The following is a 17,349-nucleotide window of genomic DNA, read 5'->3' as shown; positions in this document are numbered from 1 at the left end:
GGAAGGTGGCGTACACTCTGGACAAGGAAGGTGGGTTACACTCTGGACAAGGAAGGAGGAGTACACTCTCAACAAGGAAGGTGGGTTACACTCTGGACAAGGAAGAAGGGGTACACTCTGGACAAGGAAGGAGGTGTACACTCTGGACAAGGAAGGTGTGGTACACTCTGGACAAGGAAGGCGGTGTACACTCTGGACAAGGAAGGAGGGATTCACCCTGGACAAGGAAGGAGGGGTACACTCTCAACAAGGAAGGTGGGTTACACTCTGGACAAGGAAGGTGGTGTACACTCTGGACAAGGAAGGAGGCTTACACTCTGGACAAGGAAGGCGGGGTACACTCTGGACAAGGAAGGTGGGTTACACTCTGGACAAGGAAGAAGGGGTACACTCTGGACAAGGAAGGGGTACACTCTGGACAAGGAAGGGGTACACTCTGGACAAGGAAGGAGGGATTCACCCTGGACAAGGAAGGAGGGGTACACTCTCAACAAGGAAGGTGGGTTACACTCTGGACAAGGAAGGTGGGTTACACTCTGGACAAGGAAGGTGGCGTACACTCTGGACAAGGAAGGTGGGTTACACTCTGGACAAGGAAGGAGTACACTCTCAACAAGGAAGGTGGGTTACAGTCTGGACAAGGAAGAAGGGGTACACTCTGGACAAGGAAGGAGGTGTACACTCTGGACAAGGAAGAAGGGGTACACTCTGGACAAGGAAGGAGGTGTACACTCTGGACAAGGAAGGTGTTGTACACTCTGGACAAGGAAGGCGGTGTACACTCTGGACAAGGAAGGAGGGATTCACCCTGGACAAGGAAGTAGGGGTAGACCCTGGACAAGGAAGGAGGGGTACACTCTGGACAAGGAAGTAGGGGTAGACCCTGGACAAGGAAGGAGGGGTACACTCTGGACAAGGAAGTAGGGGTAGACCCTGGACAAGGAAGGCGGGTTACACCCTGGACAAGGAAGGAGGTGTACACTCTGGACAAGGAAGTAGGGGTAGACCCTGGACAAGGAAGGTGGAGTACACTCTGGACAAGGAAGGCGGGGCTGGAGCGTGAGCGTTAACCGCTACCCACCGTGCTGCCTCTGACCACGTGGTTCATCATTTTCAACTGATACTAGCACCTTTCTCCAAAAATAAAAGATTTTATTGGCCACAAAACAAATGTGTGAGTAATATTTGCAACACCAAACATGTTAAGCAGTTGAAGGATTATGAAACAACCTTGCAAGCAAAATAGTGGTTACTAGCGGGTATATATGTATGTATATTTGTACGTACTGTACGTATATTAAAGAAGGCCACAAACAGCTAGCGTACATCGCTACCAAGAGCGCGAGCATGCGCTTGTTTAGCACTCGTACTCGGAGTGTGGCGTCTTCTGCGAGGAGGACCTGGTTGAGAAGCTGCTGAGGCTGAGGTGTCTCCTCAGACACGGCAGCTTCTTCACCAGGATTCTCCTGAAGTGGCTCTGAAACTTCTTCCCCACGAAGGTGTAGAAGACGGGGCTGATGCAGCAGTACAAGTTGGCGATGTTGCGCGTCACGAACATGGCGTAGTCCAGCGCGTTGGAGTCGTCGCAGTCCTTCTCCTCGCCGGAGCTGTGCACGGCCTGCAGCAGGATGACCACGTTGTAGGGCGTCCAGCACACGAAGAAGGTGAAGATGATGATGAAGATGAGCTTGACGGCGCGACACTTCTCCTTCATGCGCGTGGACATGATGCGCACGGTGATGCTGACGTAGCAGTACGTCACCATGAGGAGCGGCAGCAGGAAGAAGACGGAGAACTGCTGGTAGTAGCTGACCAGGCGCCAGAAGTCCATGGTCTCCCTGGAGTAGCCCGTCTCCTCGCAGACCAGGCCGTACGGGGGGTTCTCCCACACGTTCTGGAACACCAGCTCTTTCAGGCTGGCCAAGATGCTGACGCACCACACCACCGCCGAGGAAACCAGGGCGTAGCTCCGCTTGCGGCTCTTGGCGGCCGACACGGCGTGCACCACCGCCAGGTAGCGGTCGAAGGTCATGAGCGTGAGGAAGAGGATGGAGCTGTAGAAGCCGATGAAGTAGGCGCTGCTCACCATCTTGCACAGAACGCTGCCAAAGACCCACTGGGACAGGAAGTAGGTGGCCCAGAAGGGCAGACTGGAGGCGAACAGGATGTTGGACAAGACCAGGTTGAGCAGGAAGATGTTGGTCACCGTGTTGAGCTTCTCGTACTTGAAGATGATGTAGAGCACCAGGCCGTTGCCCAGGTAACTCAGCAGGAAGTTGAAGTAGTAGAACGGCGGGTTGAAGTCGGAACCAAAGTCGTTAACCAACAACTTGGGACACAGCTTGACAGTTTCGGTCTGAACGTAGCTCGGGTCGTACGTGCTCTCGTTGATCATGTTCAGGAGCTCCTGGAGGAGAGAGTACTGATCGTCAGGCGGGTCCATCGCGGATTGTCCTGCACAAATAGAAGAAAGAATTAATCTCACATGGTCTCAACTCATATACGACATCCATCCACCTTCTTCCGCTTATCCGAGGTCAGGTCGCCTAAGCAGAGAAGCCCAGACTTCCCTCGCCCCAGCCACTTGGTCCAGCTCCTCCCGGGGGATCCCGAGGCGTTCCCAGGCCAGCCGGGAGACATAGTCTCCCCAACGTGTCCTGGGTCTTCCCCGTGGCCTCCTACCGGTCAGACGTGCCCTAAACCTAGGGAGGCGTTCGGGTGGCATCCTGACCAGATGCCCGAACCACCTCATCTTTGTCCTCTCGATGAGGACTTTGAGCTCCTCCCGGGGGATCCCGAGGTATTCCCAGGCCAGCCGGGAGACATAGTCTCCCCAACGTGTCCTGGGTCTTCCCCGTGGCCTCCTACCGGTCAGACACCTCCCTAGGGAGGCGTTCGGGTGGCATCCTGACCAGATGCCCGAACCACCTCATCTTTGTCCTCTCGATGAGGACTTTGAACTCCTCCCGGATGACAGAGCTTCTCACCCTATCTCTAAGGGAGAGACCCACCACCCGGCGGAGGAAACGGATTTGAGCCGCTTGTACCCGTGATCTTGTCCTTTCGGTCATAACCCAAAGCTCATGACCATAGGTGAGGATGGGAACAGGGAAGCCCAGACTTCCCTCTCCCCAGCCACTTGGTCCAGCTCCTCCCGGGGAATCCCGAGGCGTTCCCAGGCCAGCCGGGAGACATAGTCTCCCCAACGTGCCCTGGGTCTTCCCCGTGGCCTCCTACCGGTCAGACACCTCCCTAGGGAGGCGTTCGGGTGGCATCCTGACCAGATGCCCGAACCACCTCATCTTTGTCCTCTCGATGAGGACTTTGAACTCCTCCCGGATGGCAGAGCTTCTCACCCTATCTCTAAGGGAGAGACCCGCCACCCGGCGGAGGAAACGGATTTGGGCCGCTTGTACCCGTGATCTTGTCCTTTCGGTCATAACCCAAAGCTCATGACCATAGGTGAGGATGGGAACGTATATCGACCGGTAAATTGAGAGGTTTGCCTTCCGGCTCGGCTCCTTCTTCACCACAACGGATAGATACAGCGTCCGCATTACTGAAGACGCCACACCGATCCGCCTGTCGATCTCACCATCCACTCTTCCCTCACTCGTGAACAAGACTCCCAGGTACTTGAACTCCTCCACTTGGGGCAGGGTCTCCTCCCCAACCCGCAGACGGCACTCCACCCTTTTCTGGGCGAGAACCATGGACTCGGACTTGGAGGTGCTGGTAGACCTATACCACATATTGTGGGCCACAATCCAGTCTTGTATGTAGTCCTGTGCAGTTCTTGTCCTGACCTAGAAGTACATATTGACCAAGCAGGACTCAGACCGGCAGCGAGTCTCTGCACTCCTCCTCGTTGTTACTACATGACGTTGGTGATGGAGTCGCTCCTCCTCGTTGTTACTACATGACGTTGGTGATGGAGTCGCTCCTCCTCGTTGTTACTACATGACGTTGGTGATGGAGTCGCTCCTCCTCGTTGTTACTACATGACGTTGGTGATGGAGTCGCTCCTCCTCGTTGTTACTACATGACGTTGGTGATGGAGTCGCTCCTCCTCGTTGTTACTACATGACTTTGGTGATGGAGTCGCTCCTCCTCGTTGTTACTACATGACGTTGGTGATGGAGTCGCTCCTCCTCGTTGTTACTACATGACGTTGGTGATGGAGTCGCTCCTCCTCGTTGTTACTACATGATGTTGGTGATGGAGTCGCTCCTCCTCGTTGTTACTACATGATGTTGGTGATGGAGTCGCTCCTCCTCGTTGTTACTACATGACGTTGGTGATGGAGTCGCTCCTCCTCGTTGTTACTACATGACGTTGGTGATGGAGTCGCTCCTCCTCGTTGTTACTACATGACGTTGGTGATGGAGTCGCTCCTCCTCGTTGTTACTACATGACTTTGGTGATGGAGTCGCTCCTCCTCGTTGTTACTACATGACGTTGGTGATGGAGTCGCTCCTCCTCGTTGTTACTACATGACGTTGGTGATGGAGTCGCTCCTCCTCGTTGTTACAACATGACGTTGGTGATGGAGTCGCTCCTCCTCGGTGTTACTACATGGCGTTGGTGATGGAGTCGCTCCTCCTCGTTGTTACTACATGACGTTGGTGATGGAGTCGCTCCTCCTCGTTGTTACTACATGACGTTGGTGATGGAGTCGCTCCTCCTCGTTGTTACTACATGACGTTGGTGATGGAGTCGCTCCTCCTCGTTGTTACTACATGACGTTGGTGATGGAGTCGCTCCTCCTCGTTGTTACTACATGACGTTGGTGATGGAGTCGCTCCTCCTCGTTGTTACTACATGACGTTGGTGAGTGCAGCTTTGTGATGGAGTCACTCCTCCTCGGTGTTACTACATGACGTTGGTGATGGAGTCACTCCTCCTCGTTGTTACTACATGACGTTGGTGAGTGCAGCTTTGTGATGGAGTCGCTCCTCCTCGGTGTTACTACATGACGTTGGTGATGGAGTCGCTCCTCCTCGTTGTTACTACATGACGTTGGTGAGTGCACCTATGTGATGAAGTCACTCCTCCTCGGTGTTACTACATGACGTTGGTGATGGAGTCGCTCCTCCTCGGTGTTACTACATGACGTTGGTGATGGAGTCACTCCTCCTCGTTGTTACTACATGACGTTGGTGAGTGCAGCTTTGTGATGGAGTCACTCCTCCTCGGTGTTACTACATGACGTTGGTGATGGAGTCACTCCTCCTCGTTGTTACTACATGACGTTGGTGAGTGCAGCTTTGTGATGGAGTCGCTCCTCCTCGGTGTTACTACATGACGTTGGTGATGGAGTCGCTCCTCCTCGTTGTTACTACATGACGTTGGTGATGGAGTCGCTCCTCCTCGTTGTTACTACATGACGTTGGTGATGGAGTCGCTCCTCCTCGTTGTTACTACATGACGTTGGTGATGGAGTCGCTCCTCCTCGTTGTTGCTACATGACGTTGGTGATGGAGTTGCTCCTCCTCGTTGTTACTACATGACGTTGGTGATGGAGTCGCTCCTCCTCGTTGTTACTACATGACGTTGGTGATGGAGTCGCTCCTCCTCGTTGTTACTACATGACGTTGGTGATGGAGTCGCTCCTCCTCGTTGTTACTACATGACGTTGGTGATGGAGTCGCTCCTCCTCGTTGTTACTACATGACGTTGGTGATGGAGTCGCTCCTCCTCGTTGTTACAACATGACGTTGGTGATGGAGTCGCTCCTCCTCGGTGTTACTACATGACGTTGGTGAAGGAGTCGCTCCTCCTCGTTGTTACTACATGACGTTGGTGATGGAGTCGCTCCTCCTCGTTGTTACTACATGACGTTGGTGATGGAGTCGCTCCTCCTCGGTGTTACTACATGACGTTGGTGATGGAGTCGCTCCTCCTCGTTGTTACTACATGACGTTGGTGATGGAGTCGCTCCTCCTCGTTGTTACTACATGACGTTGGTGATGGAGTCGCTCCTCCTCGTTGTTACTACATGACGTTGGTGATGGAGTCGCTCCTCCTCGGTGTTACTACATGACGTTGGTGATGGAGTCGCTCCTCCTCGGTGTTACTACATGACGTTGGTGATGGAGTCGCTCCTCCTCGGTGTTACTACATGACGTTGGTGATGGAGTCGCTCCTCCTCGTTGTTACTACATGACGTTGGTGATGGAGTCGCTCCTCCTCGTTGTTACTACATGACGTTGGTGATGGAGTCGCTCCTCCTCGTTGTTACTACATGACGTTGGTGATGGAGTCGCTCCTCCTCGGTGTTACTACATGACGTTGGTGATGGAGTCGCTCCTCCTCGGTGTTACTACATGACGTTGGTGATGGAGTCGCTCCTCCTCGTTATTACTACATGACGTTGGTGATGGAGTCGCTCCTCCTCGTTGTTACTACATGACGTTGGTGATGGAGTCGCTCCTCCTCGTTGTTACTACATGACGTTGGTGATGGAGTCGCTCCTCCTCGTTGTTACTACATGACGTTGGTGATGGAGTCGCTCCTCCTCTGTGTTACTACATGACGTTGGTGATGGAGTCGCTCCTCCTCTGTGTTACTACATGACGTTGGTGATGGAGTCGCTCCTCCTCGTTGTTACTACATGACGTTGGTGATGGAGTCGCTCCTCCTCGTTGTTACTACATGACGTTGGTGATGGAGTCGCTCCTCCTCTGTGTTACTACATGACGTTGGTGATGGAGTCGCTCCTCCTCGTTGTTACTACATGACGTTGGTGATGGAGTCGCTCCTCCTCGTTGTTACTACATGACGTTGGTGATGGAGTCGCTCCTCCTCGTTGTTACTACATGACGTTGGTGATGGAGTCGCTCCTCCTTGTTGTTACTACATGACGTTGGTGATGGAGTCGCTCCTCCTCGTTGTTACTACATGACGTTGGTGATGGAGTCGCTCCTCCTCGTTGTTACTACATGACGTTGGTGATGGAGTCGCTCCTCCTCGTTGTTACTACATGACGTTGGTGATGGAGCCGCTCCTCCTCGTTGTTACTACATGACGTTGGTGATGGAGTCGCTCCTCCTCGGTGTTACTACATGACGTTGGTGATGGAGTCGCTCCTCCTCGGTGTTACTACATGGCGTTGGTGATGGAGTCGCTCCTCCTCGTTGTTACTACATGACGTTGGTGATGGAGTCGCTCCTCCTCGTTGTTACTACATGACGTTGGTGATGGAGTCGCTCCTCCTCGGTGTTACTACATGACGTTGGTGATGGAGTCGCTCCTCCTCGTTGTTACTACATGACGTTGGTGATGGAGTCGCTCCTCCTCGGTGTTACTACATGACGTTGGTGATGGAGTCGCTCCTCCTCGTTGTTACTACATGACGTTGGTGATGGAGTCGCTCCTCCTCGGTGTTACTACATGACGTTGGTGATGGAGTCGCTCCTCCTCGTTGTTACTACATGACGTTGGTGATGGAGTCGCTCCTCCTCGGTGTTACTACATGACGTTGGTGATGGAGTCGCTCCTCCTCGGTGTTACTACATGACGTTGGTGATGGAGTCGCTCCTCCTCGTTATTACTACATGACGTTGGTGATGGAGTCGCTCCTCCTCGTTGTTACTACATGACGTTGGTGATGGAGTCGCTCCTCCTCGGTGTTACTACATGACGTTGGTGATGGAGTCGCTCCTCCTCGGTGTTACTACATGACGTTGGTGATGGAGTCGCTCCTCCTCGTTGTTACTACATGACGTTGGTGATGGAGTCGCTCCTCCTCGTTGTTACTACATGACGTTGGTGATGGAGTCGCTCCTCCTCGGTGTTACTACATGACGTTGGTGATGGAGTCGCTCCTCCTCGTTGTTACTACATGACGTTGGTGATGGAGTCGCTCCTCCTCGGTGTTACTACATGACGTTGGTGATGGAGTCGCTCCTCCTCGTTGTTACTACATGACGTTGGTGATGGAGTCGCTCCTCCTCGGTGTTACTACATGACGTTGGTGATGGAGTCGCTGCTCCTCGGTGTTACTACATGACGTTGGTGATGGAGTCGCTCCTCCTCGGTGTTACTACATGACGTTGGTGATGGAGTCGCTCCTCCTCGTTATTACTACATGACGTTGGTGATGGAGTCGCTCCTCCTCGTTGTTACTACATGACGTTGGTGATGGAGTCGCTCCTCCTCGTTGTTACTACATGACGTTGGTGATGGAGTCGCTCCTCCTCGTTGTTACTACATGACGTTGGTGATGGAGTCGCTCCTCCTCTGTGTTACTACATGACGTTGGTGATGGAGTCGCTCCTCCTCGTTGTTACTACATGACGTTGGTGATGGAGTCGCTCCTCCTCGGTGTTACTACATGACGTTGGTGATGGAGTCGCTCCTCTTCGTTGTTACTACATGACGTTGGTGATGGAGTCGCTCCTCCTCGTTGTTACTACATGACGTTGGTGATGGAGTCGCTCCTCCTCGTTGTTACTACATGACGTTGGTGATGGAGTCGCTCCTCTTCGTTGTTACTACATGACGTTGGTGATGGAGTCGCTCCTCCTCGTTGTTACTACATGACGTTGGTGATGGAGTCGCTCCTCCTCGGTGTTACTACATGACGTTGGTGATGGAGTCGCTCCTCCTCGTTGTTACTACATGACGTTGGTGATGGAGTCGCTCCTCCTCGGTGTTACTACATGACGTTGGTGATGGAGTCGCTCCTCCTCGGTGTTACTACATGACGTTAGTGATGGAGTCGCTCCTCCTCGTTATTACTACATGACGTTGGTGATGGAGTCGCTCCTCCTCGTTGTTACTACATGACGTTGGTGATGGAGTCGCTCCTCCTCGTTGTTACTACATGACGTTGGTGATGGAGTCGCTCCTCCTCTGTGTTACTACATGACGTTGGTGATGGAGTCGCTCCTCCTCTGTGTTACTACATGACGTTGGTGATGGAGTCGCTCCTCCTCTGTGTTACTACATGACGTTGGTGATGGAGTCGCTCCTCCTCGTTGTTACTACATGACGTTGGTGATGGAGTCGCTCCTCCTCGTTGTTACTACATGACGTTGGTGATGGAGTCGCTCCTCCTCGTTGTTACTACATGACGTTGGTGATGGAGTCGCTCCTCCTCGTTGTTACTACATGACGTTGGTGATGGAGTCGCTCCTCCTCGTTGTTACTACATGACGTTGGTGATGGAGTCGCTCCTCCTCGTTGTTACTACATGACGTTGGTGATGGAGTCGCTCCTCCTCGTTGTTACTACATGACGTTGGTGATGGAGTCGCTCCTCCTCGTTGTTACTACATGACGTTGGTGATGGAGTCGCTTCTCCTCGTTGTTACTACATGACGTTGGTGATGGAGTCGCTCCTCCTCGGTGTTACTACATGACGTTGGTGATGGAGTCGCTCCTCCTCGTTGTTACTACATGACGTTGGTGATGGAGTCGCTCCTCCTCGTTGTTACTACATGACGTTGGTGATGGAGTCGCTCCTCCTCGTTGTTACTACATGACGTTGGTGATGGAGTCGCTCCTCCTCGTTGTTACTACATGACGTTGGTGATGGAGTCGCTCCTCCTCGTTGTTACTACATGACGTTGGTGATGGAGTCGCTCCTCCTCGTTGTTACTACATGACGTTGGTGATGGAGTCGCTCCTCCTCGGTGTTACTACATGACGTTGGTGATGGAGTCGCTCCTCCTCGGTGTTACTACATGACGTTGGTGATGGAGTCGCTCCTCCTCGGTGTTACTACATGACGTTGGTGATGGAGTCGCTCCTCCTCGGTGTTACTACATGACGTTGGTGATGGAGTCGCTCCTCCTCGTTGTTACTACATGACGTTGGTGATGGAGTCGCTCCTCCTCGGTGTTACTACATGACGTTGGTGATGGAGTCGCTCCTCCTCGGTGTTACTACATGACGTTGGTGATGGAGTCGCTCCTCCTCGGTGTTACTACATGACGTTGGTGATGGAGTCGCTCCTCCTCGGTGTTACTACATGACGTTGGTGATGGAGTCGCTCCTCCTCGTTGTTACTACATGACGTTGGTGATGGAGTCGCTCCTCCTCGGTGTTACTACATGACGTTGGTGATGGAGTCGCTCTTCCTCGGTGTTATTACATGACGTTGGTGATGGAGTCGCTCCTCCTCGGTGTTAATACATGACGTTGGTGATGGAGTCGCTCCTACTCGTTGTTACTACATGACGTTGTCGATGGAGTCGCTCCTCCTCGGTGTTACTACATGACGTTGGTGATGGAGTCGCTCCTCCTCGTTGTTACTACATGACGTTGGTGATGGAGTCGCTCCTCCTCGTTGTTACTACATGACGTTGGTGATGGAGTCGCTCCTCCTCGTTGTTACTACATGACGTTGGTGATGGAGTCGCTCCTCCTCGTTGTTACTACATGACGTTGGTGATGGAGTCGCTCCTCCTCGTTACTACATGACGTTGGTGATGGAGTCGCTCCTCCTCTGTGTTACTACATGACGTTGGTGATGGAGTCGCTCCTCCTCGTTGTTACTACATGACGTTGGTGATGGAGTCGCTCCTCCTCGTTGTTACTACATGACGTTGGTGATGGAGTCGCTCCTCCTCGTTGTTACTACATGACGTTGGTGATGGAGTCGCTCCTCCTCGTTGTTACTACATGACGTTGGTGATGGAGTCGCTCCTCCTCGTTGTTACTACATGACGTTGGTGATGGAGTCGCTCCTCCTCGTTGTTACTACATGACGTTGGTGATGGAGTCGCTCCTCCTCGTTGTTACTACATGACGTTGGTGATGGAGTCGCTCCTCCTCGTTGTTACTACATGACGTTGGTGATGGAGTCGCTTCTCCTCGTTGTTACTACATGACGTTGGTGATGGAGTCGCTCCTCCTCGGTGTTACTACATGACGTTGGTGATGGAGTCGCTCCTCCTCGTTGTTACTACATGACGTTGGTGATGGAGTCGCTCCTCCTCGTTGTTACTACATGACGTTGGTGATGGAGTCGCTCCTCCTCGTTGTTACTACATGACGTTGGTGATGGAGTCGCTCCTCCTCGTTGTTACTACATGACGTTGGTGATGGAGTCGCTCCTCCTCGTTGTTACTACATGACGTTGGTGATGGAGTCGCTCCTCCTCGGTGTTACTACATGACGTTGGTGATGGAGTCGCTCCTCCTCGGTGTTACTACATGACGTTGGTGATGGAGTCGCTCCTCCTCGGTGTTACTACATGACGTTGGTGATGGAGTCGCTCCTCCTCGGTGTTACTACATGACGTTGGTGATGGAGTCGCTCCTCCTCGGTGTTACTACATGACGTTGGTGATGGAGTCGCTCCTCCTCGTTGTTACTACATGACGTTGGTGATGGAGTCGCTCCTCCTCGGTGTTACTACATGACGTTGGTGATGGAGTCGCTCTTCCTCGGTGTTATTACATGACGTTGGTGATGGAGTCGCTCCTCCTCGGTGTTAATACATGACGTTGGTGATGGAGTCGCTCCTACTCGTTGTTACTACATGACGTTGGTGATGGAGTCGCTCCTCCTCGGTGTTACTACATGACGTTGGTGATGGAGTCGCTCCTCCTCGTTGTTACTACATGACGTTGGTGATGGAGTCGCTCCTCCTCGTTGTTACTACATGACGTTGGTGATGGAGTCGCTCCTCCTCGTTGTTACTACATGACGTTGGTGATGGAGTCGCTCCTCCTCGTTGTTACTACATGACGTTGGTGATGGAGTCGCTCCTCCTCGTTACTACATGACGTTGGTGATGGAGTCGCTCCTCCTCTGTGTTACTACATGACGTTGGTGATGGAGTCGCTCCTCCTCGTTGTTACTACATGACGTTGGTGATGGAGTCGCTCCTCCTCGTTGTTACTACATGACGTTGGTGATGGAGTCGCTCCTCCTCGGTGTTACTACATGACGTTGGTGATGGAGTCTCTCCTCCTCGTTGTTACTACATGACGTTGGTGATGGAGTCGCTCCTCCTCGTTGTTACTACATGACGTTGGTGATGGAGTCGCTCCTCCTCGTTGTTACTACATGACGTTGGTGATGGAGTCGCTCCTCCTCGTTGTTACTACATGACGTTGGTGATGGAGTCGCTCCTCCTCGGTGTTACTACATGACGTTGGTGATGGAGTCGCTCCTCCTCGGTGTTACTACATGACGTTGGTGATGGAGTCGCTCCTCCTCGGTGTTACTACATGACGTTGGTGATGGAGTCGCTCCTCCTCGGTGTTACTACATGACGTTGGTGATGGAGTCGCTCCTCCTCGGTGTTACTACATGACGTTGGTGATGGAGTCGCTCCTCCTCGTTGTTACTACATGACGTTGGTGATGGAGTCGCTCCTCCTCGGTGTTACTACATGACGTTGGTGATGGAGTCGCTCCTCCTCGTTGTTACTACATGACGTTGGTGATGGAGTCGCTCCTCCTCGGTGTTACTACATGACGTTGGTGATGGAGTCGCTCCTCCTCGGTGTTACTACATGACGTTGGTGATGGAGTCGCTCCTCCTCGTTGTTACTACTTGACGTTGGTGATGGAGTCGCTCCTCCTCGGTGTTACTACATGACGTTGGTGATGGAGTCGCTCCTCCTCGGTGTTACTACATGACGTTGGTGATGGAGTCGCTCCTCCTCGTTGTTACTACATGACGTTGGTGATGGAGTCGCTCCTCCTCGTTGTTACTACATGACGTTGGTGATGGAGTCGCTCCTCCTCGGTGTTACTACATGACGTTGGTGATGGAGTCGCTCCTCCTCGTTGTTACTACATGACGTTGGTGATGGAGTCGCTCCTCCTCGGTGTTACTACATGACGTTGGTGATGGAGTCGCTCCTCCTCGTTGTTACTACATGACGTTGGTGATGGAGTCGCTCCTCCTCGGTGTTACTACATGACGTTGGTGATGGAGTCGCTCCTCCTCGTTGTTACTACATGACGTTGGTGATGGAGTCGCTCCTCCTCGGTGTTACTACATGACGTTGGTGATGGAGTCGCTCCTCCTCGTTGTTACTACATGACGTTGGTGATGGAGTCGCTCCTCCTCGTTATTACTACATGACGTTGGTGATGGAGTCGCTCCTCCTCGTTGTTACTACATGACGTTGGTGATGGAGTCGCTCCTCCTCGGTGTTACTACATGACGTTGGTGATGGAGTCGCTCCTCCTCGGTGTTACTACATGACGTTGGTGATGGAGTCGCTCCTCCTCGTTGTTACTACATGACGTTGGTGATGGAGTCGCTCCTCCTCGTTGTTACTACATGACGTTGGTGATGGAGTCGCTCCTCCTCGGTGTTACTACATGACGTTGGTGATGGAGTCGCTCCTCCTCGTTGTTACTACATGACGTTGGTGATGGAGTCGCTCCTCCTCGGTGTTACTACATGACGTTGGTGATGGAGTCGCTCCTCCTCGGTGTTACTACATGACGTTGGTGATGGAGTCGCTCCTCCTCGGTGTTACTACATGACGTTGGTGATGGAGTCGCTCCTCCTCGTTATTACTACATGACGTTGGTGATGGAGTCGCTCCTCCTCGTTGTTACTACATGACGTTGGTGATGGAGTCGCTCCTCCTCGTTGTTACTACATGACGTTGGTGATGGAGTCGCTCCTCCTCGGTGTTACTACATGACGTTGGTGATGGAGTCGCTCCTCCTCTGTGTTACTACATGACGTTGGTGATGGAGTCGCTCCTCCTCGTTATTACTACATGACGTTGGTGATGGAGTCGCTCCTCCTCGTTGTTACTACATGACGTTGGTGATGGAGTCGCTCCTCCTCGTTGTTACTACATGACGTTGGTGATGGAGTCGCTCCTCCTCTGTGTTACTACATGACGTTGGTGATGGAGTCGCTCCTCCTCTGTGTTACTACATGACGTTGGTGATGGAGTCGCTCCTCCTCTGTGTTACTACATGACGTTGGTGATGGAGTCGCTCCTCCTCGTTGTTACTACATGACGTTGGTGATGGAGTCGCTCCTCCTCGTTGTTACTACATGACGTTGGTGATGGAGTCGCTCCTCCTCGTTGTTACTACATGACGTTGGTGATGGAGTCGCTCCTCCTCGTTGTTACTATATGACGTTGGTGATGGAGTCGCTCCTCCTCGTTGTTACTACATGACGTTGGTGATGGAGTCGCTCCTCCTCGTTGTTACTACATGACGTTGGTGATGGAGTCGCTCCTCCTCGTTGTTACTACATGACGTTGGTGATGGAGTCGCTCCTCCTCGTTGTTACTACATGACGTTGGTGATGGAGTCGCTTCTCCTCGTTGTTACTACATGACGTTGGTGATGGAGTCGCTCCTCCTCGGTGTTACTACTTGACGTTGGTGATGGAGTCGCTCCTCCTCGTTGTTACTACATGACGTTGGTGATGGTGTCGCTCCTCCTCGTTGTTACTACATGACGTTGGTGATGGAGTCGCTCCTCCTCGTTGTTACTACATGACGTTGGTGATGGAGTCGCTCCTCCTCGTTGTTACTACATGACGTTGGTGATGGAGTCACTCCTCCTCGTTGTTACTACATGACGTTGGTGATGGAGTCGCTCCTCCTCGTTGTTACTACATGACGTTGGTGATGGAGTCACTCCTCCTCGTTGTTACTACATGACGTTGGTGATGGAGTCGCTCCTCCTCGTTGTTACTACATGACGTTGGTGATGGAGTCGCTCCTCCTCGGTGTTACTACATGACGTTGGTGATGGAGTCGCTCCTCCTCTGTGTTACTACATGACGTTGGTGATGGAGTCGCTCCTCCTCGGTGTTACTACATGACGTTGGTGATGGAGTCGCTCCTCCTCGGTGTTACTACATGACGTTGGTGATGGAGTCGCTCCTCCTCGGTGTTACTACATGACGTTGGTGATGGAGTCGCTCCTCCTCGGTGTTACTACATGACGTTGGTGATGGAGTCGCTCCTCCTCGGTGTTACTACATGACGTTGGTGATGGAGTCGCTCCTCCTCGTTATTACTACATGACGTTGGTGATGGAGTCGCTCCTCCTCGTTGTTACTACATGACGTTGGTGATGGAGTCGCTCCTCCTCGTTGTTACTACATGACGTTGGTGATGGAGTCACTCCTCCTCGTTGTTACTACATGACGTTGGTGAGTGCAGCTTTGTGATGGAGTCGCTCCTCCTCGGTGTTACTACATGACGTTGGTGATGGAGTCGCTCCGCCTCGTTGTTACTACATGACGTTGGTGATGGAGTCGCTCCTCCTCGTTGTTACTACATGACGTTGGTGATGGAGTCGCTCCTCCTCGTTGTTACTACATGACGTTGGTGATGGAGTCACTCCTCCTCGTTGTTACTACATGACGTTGGTGAGTGCAGCTTTGTGATGGAGTCGCTCCTCCTCGGTGTTAGTCACCTCAAAGGCAGAAGTGAAAGTGCTGACTGCAACTTTTTACACGTCCTGACACTCCCACTTGGTGTGTGACATAACACTTCCCAAACGTGACTCCCTTTCAACCAGGACTTTTTGTAGTCTTTATTAAATACACTTTGATTATTCTTTATTAAATACACTTTTATTATTCTTCATTAAATACACTTTTATTATTCTTTATTAAAGATACTTTTATTATTCTTTATTAAAGATACTTTTATTCTTCTTTATTAAATACACTTTTATTATTTTTTATTAAATACACTTTTATTATTCTTTATTAAAGATACTTTTATTCTTCTTTATTAAATACACTTTTATTATTTTTTATTAAATACACTTTTATTATTCTTTATTAAAGATACTTTTATTATTCTTTATTAAATACACTTTTATTATTCTTTATTAAATACACTTTTATTATTCTTTATTAAAGATACTTTTATTATTCTTTATTAAATACACTTTTATTATTCTTTATTAAATACACTTTTGTTATTCTTTATTAAATACACTTTTAATATTTTTTATTAAATACACTTTTATTCTTCTTTATTAAAGATACTTTTATTCTTCTTTATTAAATACACTTTTATTATTTTTTATTAAATACACTTTTATCATTCTTTATTAAATACACTTTTATTATTCTTTATTAAATACACTTTTATTATTCTTTATTAAATACACTTTTGTTATTCTTTATTAAATACACTTTTATTATTCTTTATTAAAGATACTTTTATTATTCTTTATTAAATACACTTTTATTATTCTTTATTAAATACACTTTTATTATTCTTTATTAAGTACACTTTTATTATTCTTTATTAAATATACTCTTTCTTAGAAAATTGTATTTTTCTTTCCATCCATCCATTTACTACTGCTTGTCCCTTTTTGGGGTCGCGGGGGTGCTGGAGCCTTTCTCAGCTGCATTGGGGCGGAAGGCTTTATTAAGTATATATTTTATTTATTAAAGATCCTTTTTTTAATGAAAGATGTTTTTATTGTTCTTAATAAAAAAACTTTTATTTTGCTTTATTGCGTATGTCTATTTGTTGTTTATTCTTATCATTTAAATAGTTTTTGTTTTATAATGTTACATTACTTTCAAAGTTTTTATAAAAGAGGCATTTATTATTATTAATAATGAATGATGATTATTATTGATGATATTTTATTATCTTCACAGAAAAGTCTCCTTTGATGAAGAAAGTAGCTGTGATTCATATTTCACATGTTCAAAACAACATTGTACATGTTAAACACTCTATATATGAATATTGGACATATTAAAAACAATAAATATCAATCAATCAATATTATACATGTTAAATACTATAAATATGAACATTGTACATGTTAAATACTATAAATATGAATATTATACATGTTAAATACTATAAATATGAACATTATACATGTTAAATACTATAAATATGAATATTATACATGTTAAATACTATAAATATGAATATTATACATGTTAAAACAATTATTGTATTTTACTACATTTGAAAGTATTTTGTAATATCCTTGAGTTTGATTATGAGTACATATAAATAAGTGTTATGATTATGAGTACATATAAATGAGTGTTATGATTATGAGTACATATAAATGAGTGTTATGATTATGAGTACATATAAATATTATACTTCCTGCAGATAAGACATGAGGTGTGAGTCTGATGAAATATTTCTCCACAACTTTATCTTTTCACCATCTTTGTTTACGCTAAAAATCCATAAAATCATAATAATTTCTTATTCCTCTCATCTGTCCTTTTTATTAGTAGTTCTAGTAATATTATTATTATTAATATGATGATCATTATCATTCCTGTTATTAGTATTGTTATTATAATGATGATTATTATCATTCCTTATATTACTATCATGGTTATTATTATTATTATTATTATTATTAACATTATTATTGTTATTATGATGATGATTA

At 48.9% G+C, this 17,349-nt stretch overlaps 1 protein-coding gene across 2 annotated transcripts in view; it reads right to left on the bottom strand.

Moving 5' to 3' along the window:
• Window positions 1-1,143: 1,143 nt before the first annotated feature.
• The window catches only part of LOC133665355 (C-C chemokine receptor type 3-like), a 22,580-nt gene continuing 6,374 nt past the window's right edge, over window positions 1,144-17,349 (bottom strand). The window contains exons 1-2 of one of the 2 annotated variants that reach the window (XM_062070638.1): window positions 2,518-2,733; window positions 1,144-2,454 (exon numbers count right to left, since the gene is read on the bottom strand). In XM_062070638.1, coding sequence (XP_061926622.1) covers window positions 1,358-2,443 — 1,086 coding nt within the window. In that variant the 5' untranslated portion in view covers window positions 2,444-2,454; window positions 2,518-2,733 and the 3' untranslated portion in view covers window positions 1,144-1,357. Of the gene's footprint in view, window positions 2,455-2,517; window positions 2,734-17,349 lie in introns of those variants that run through there. The other variant, XM_062070637.1, reaches the window with a different exon arrangement.

This window comes from Entelurus aequoreus, linkage group LG14 (assembly GCF_033978785.1).
Source record: "Entelurus aequoreus isolate RoL-2023_Sb linkage group LG14, RoL_Eaeq_v1.1, whole genome shotgun sequence".
In the NCBI taxonomy this organism is placed as follows: domain Eukaryota; kingdom Metazoa; phylum Chordata; class Actinopteri; order Syngnathiformes; family Syngnathidae; genus Entelurus; species Entelurus aequoreus.
The sequence above is the reverse complement of the archived record's forward strand: the minus strand, read 5'-3'. Positions and strand labels throughout refer to the sequence as shown.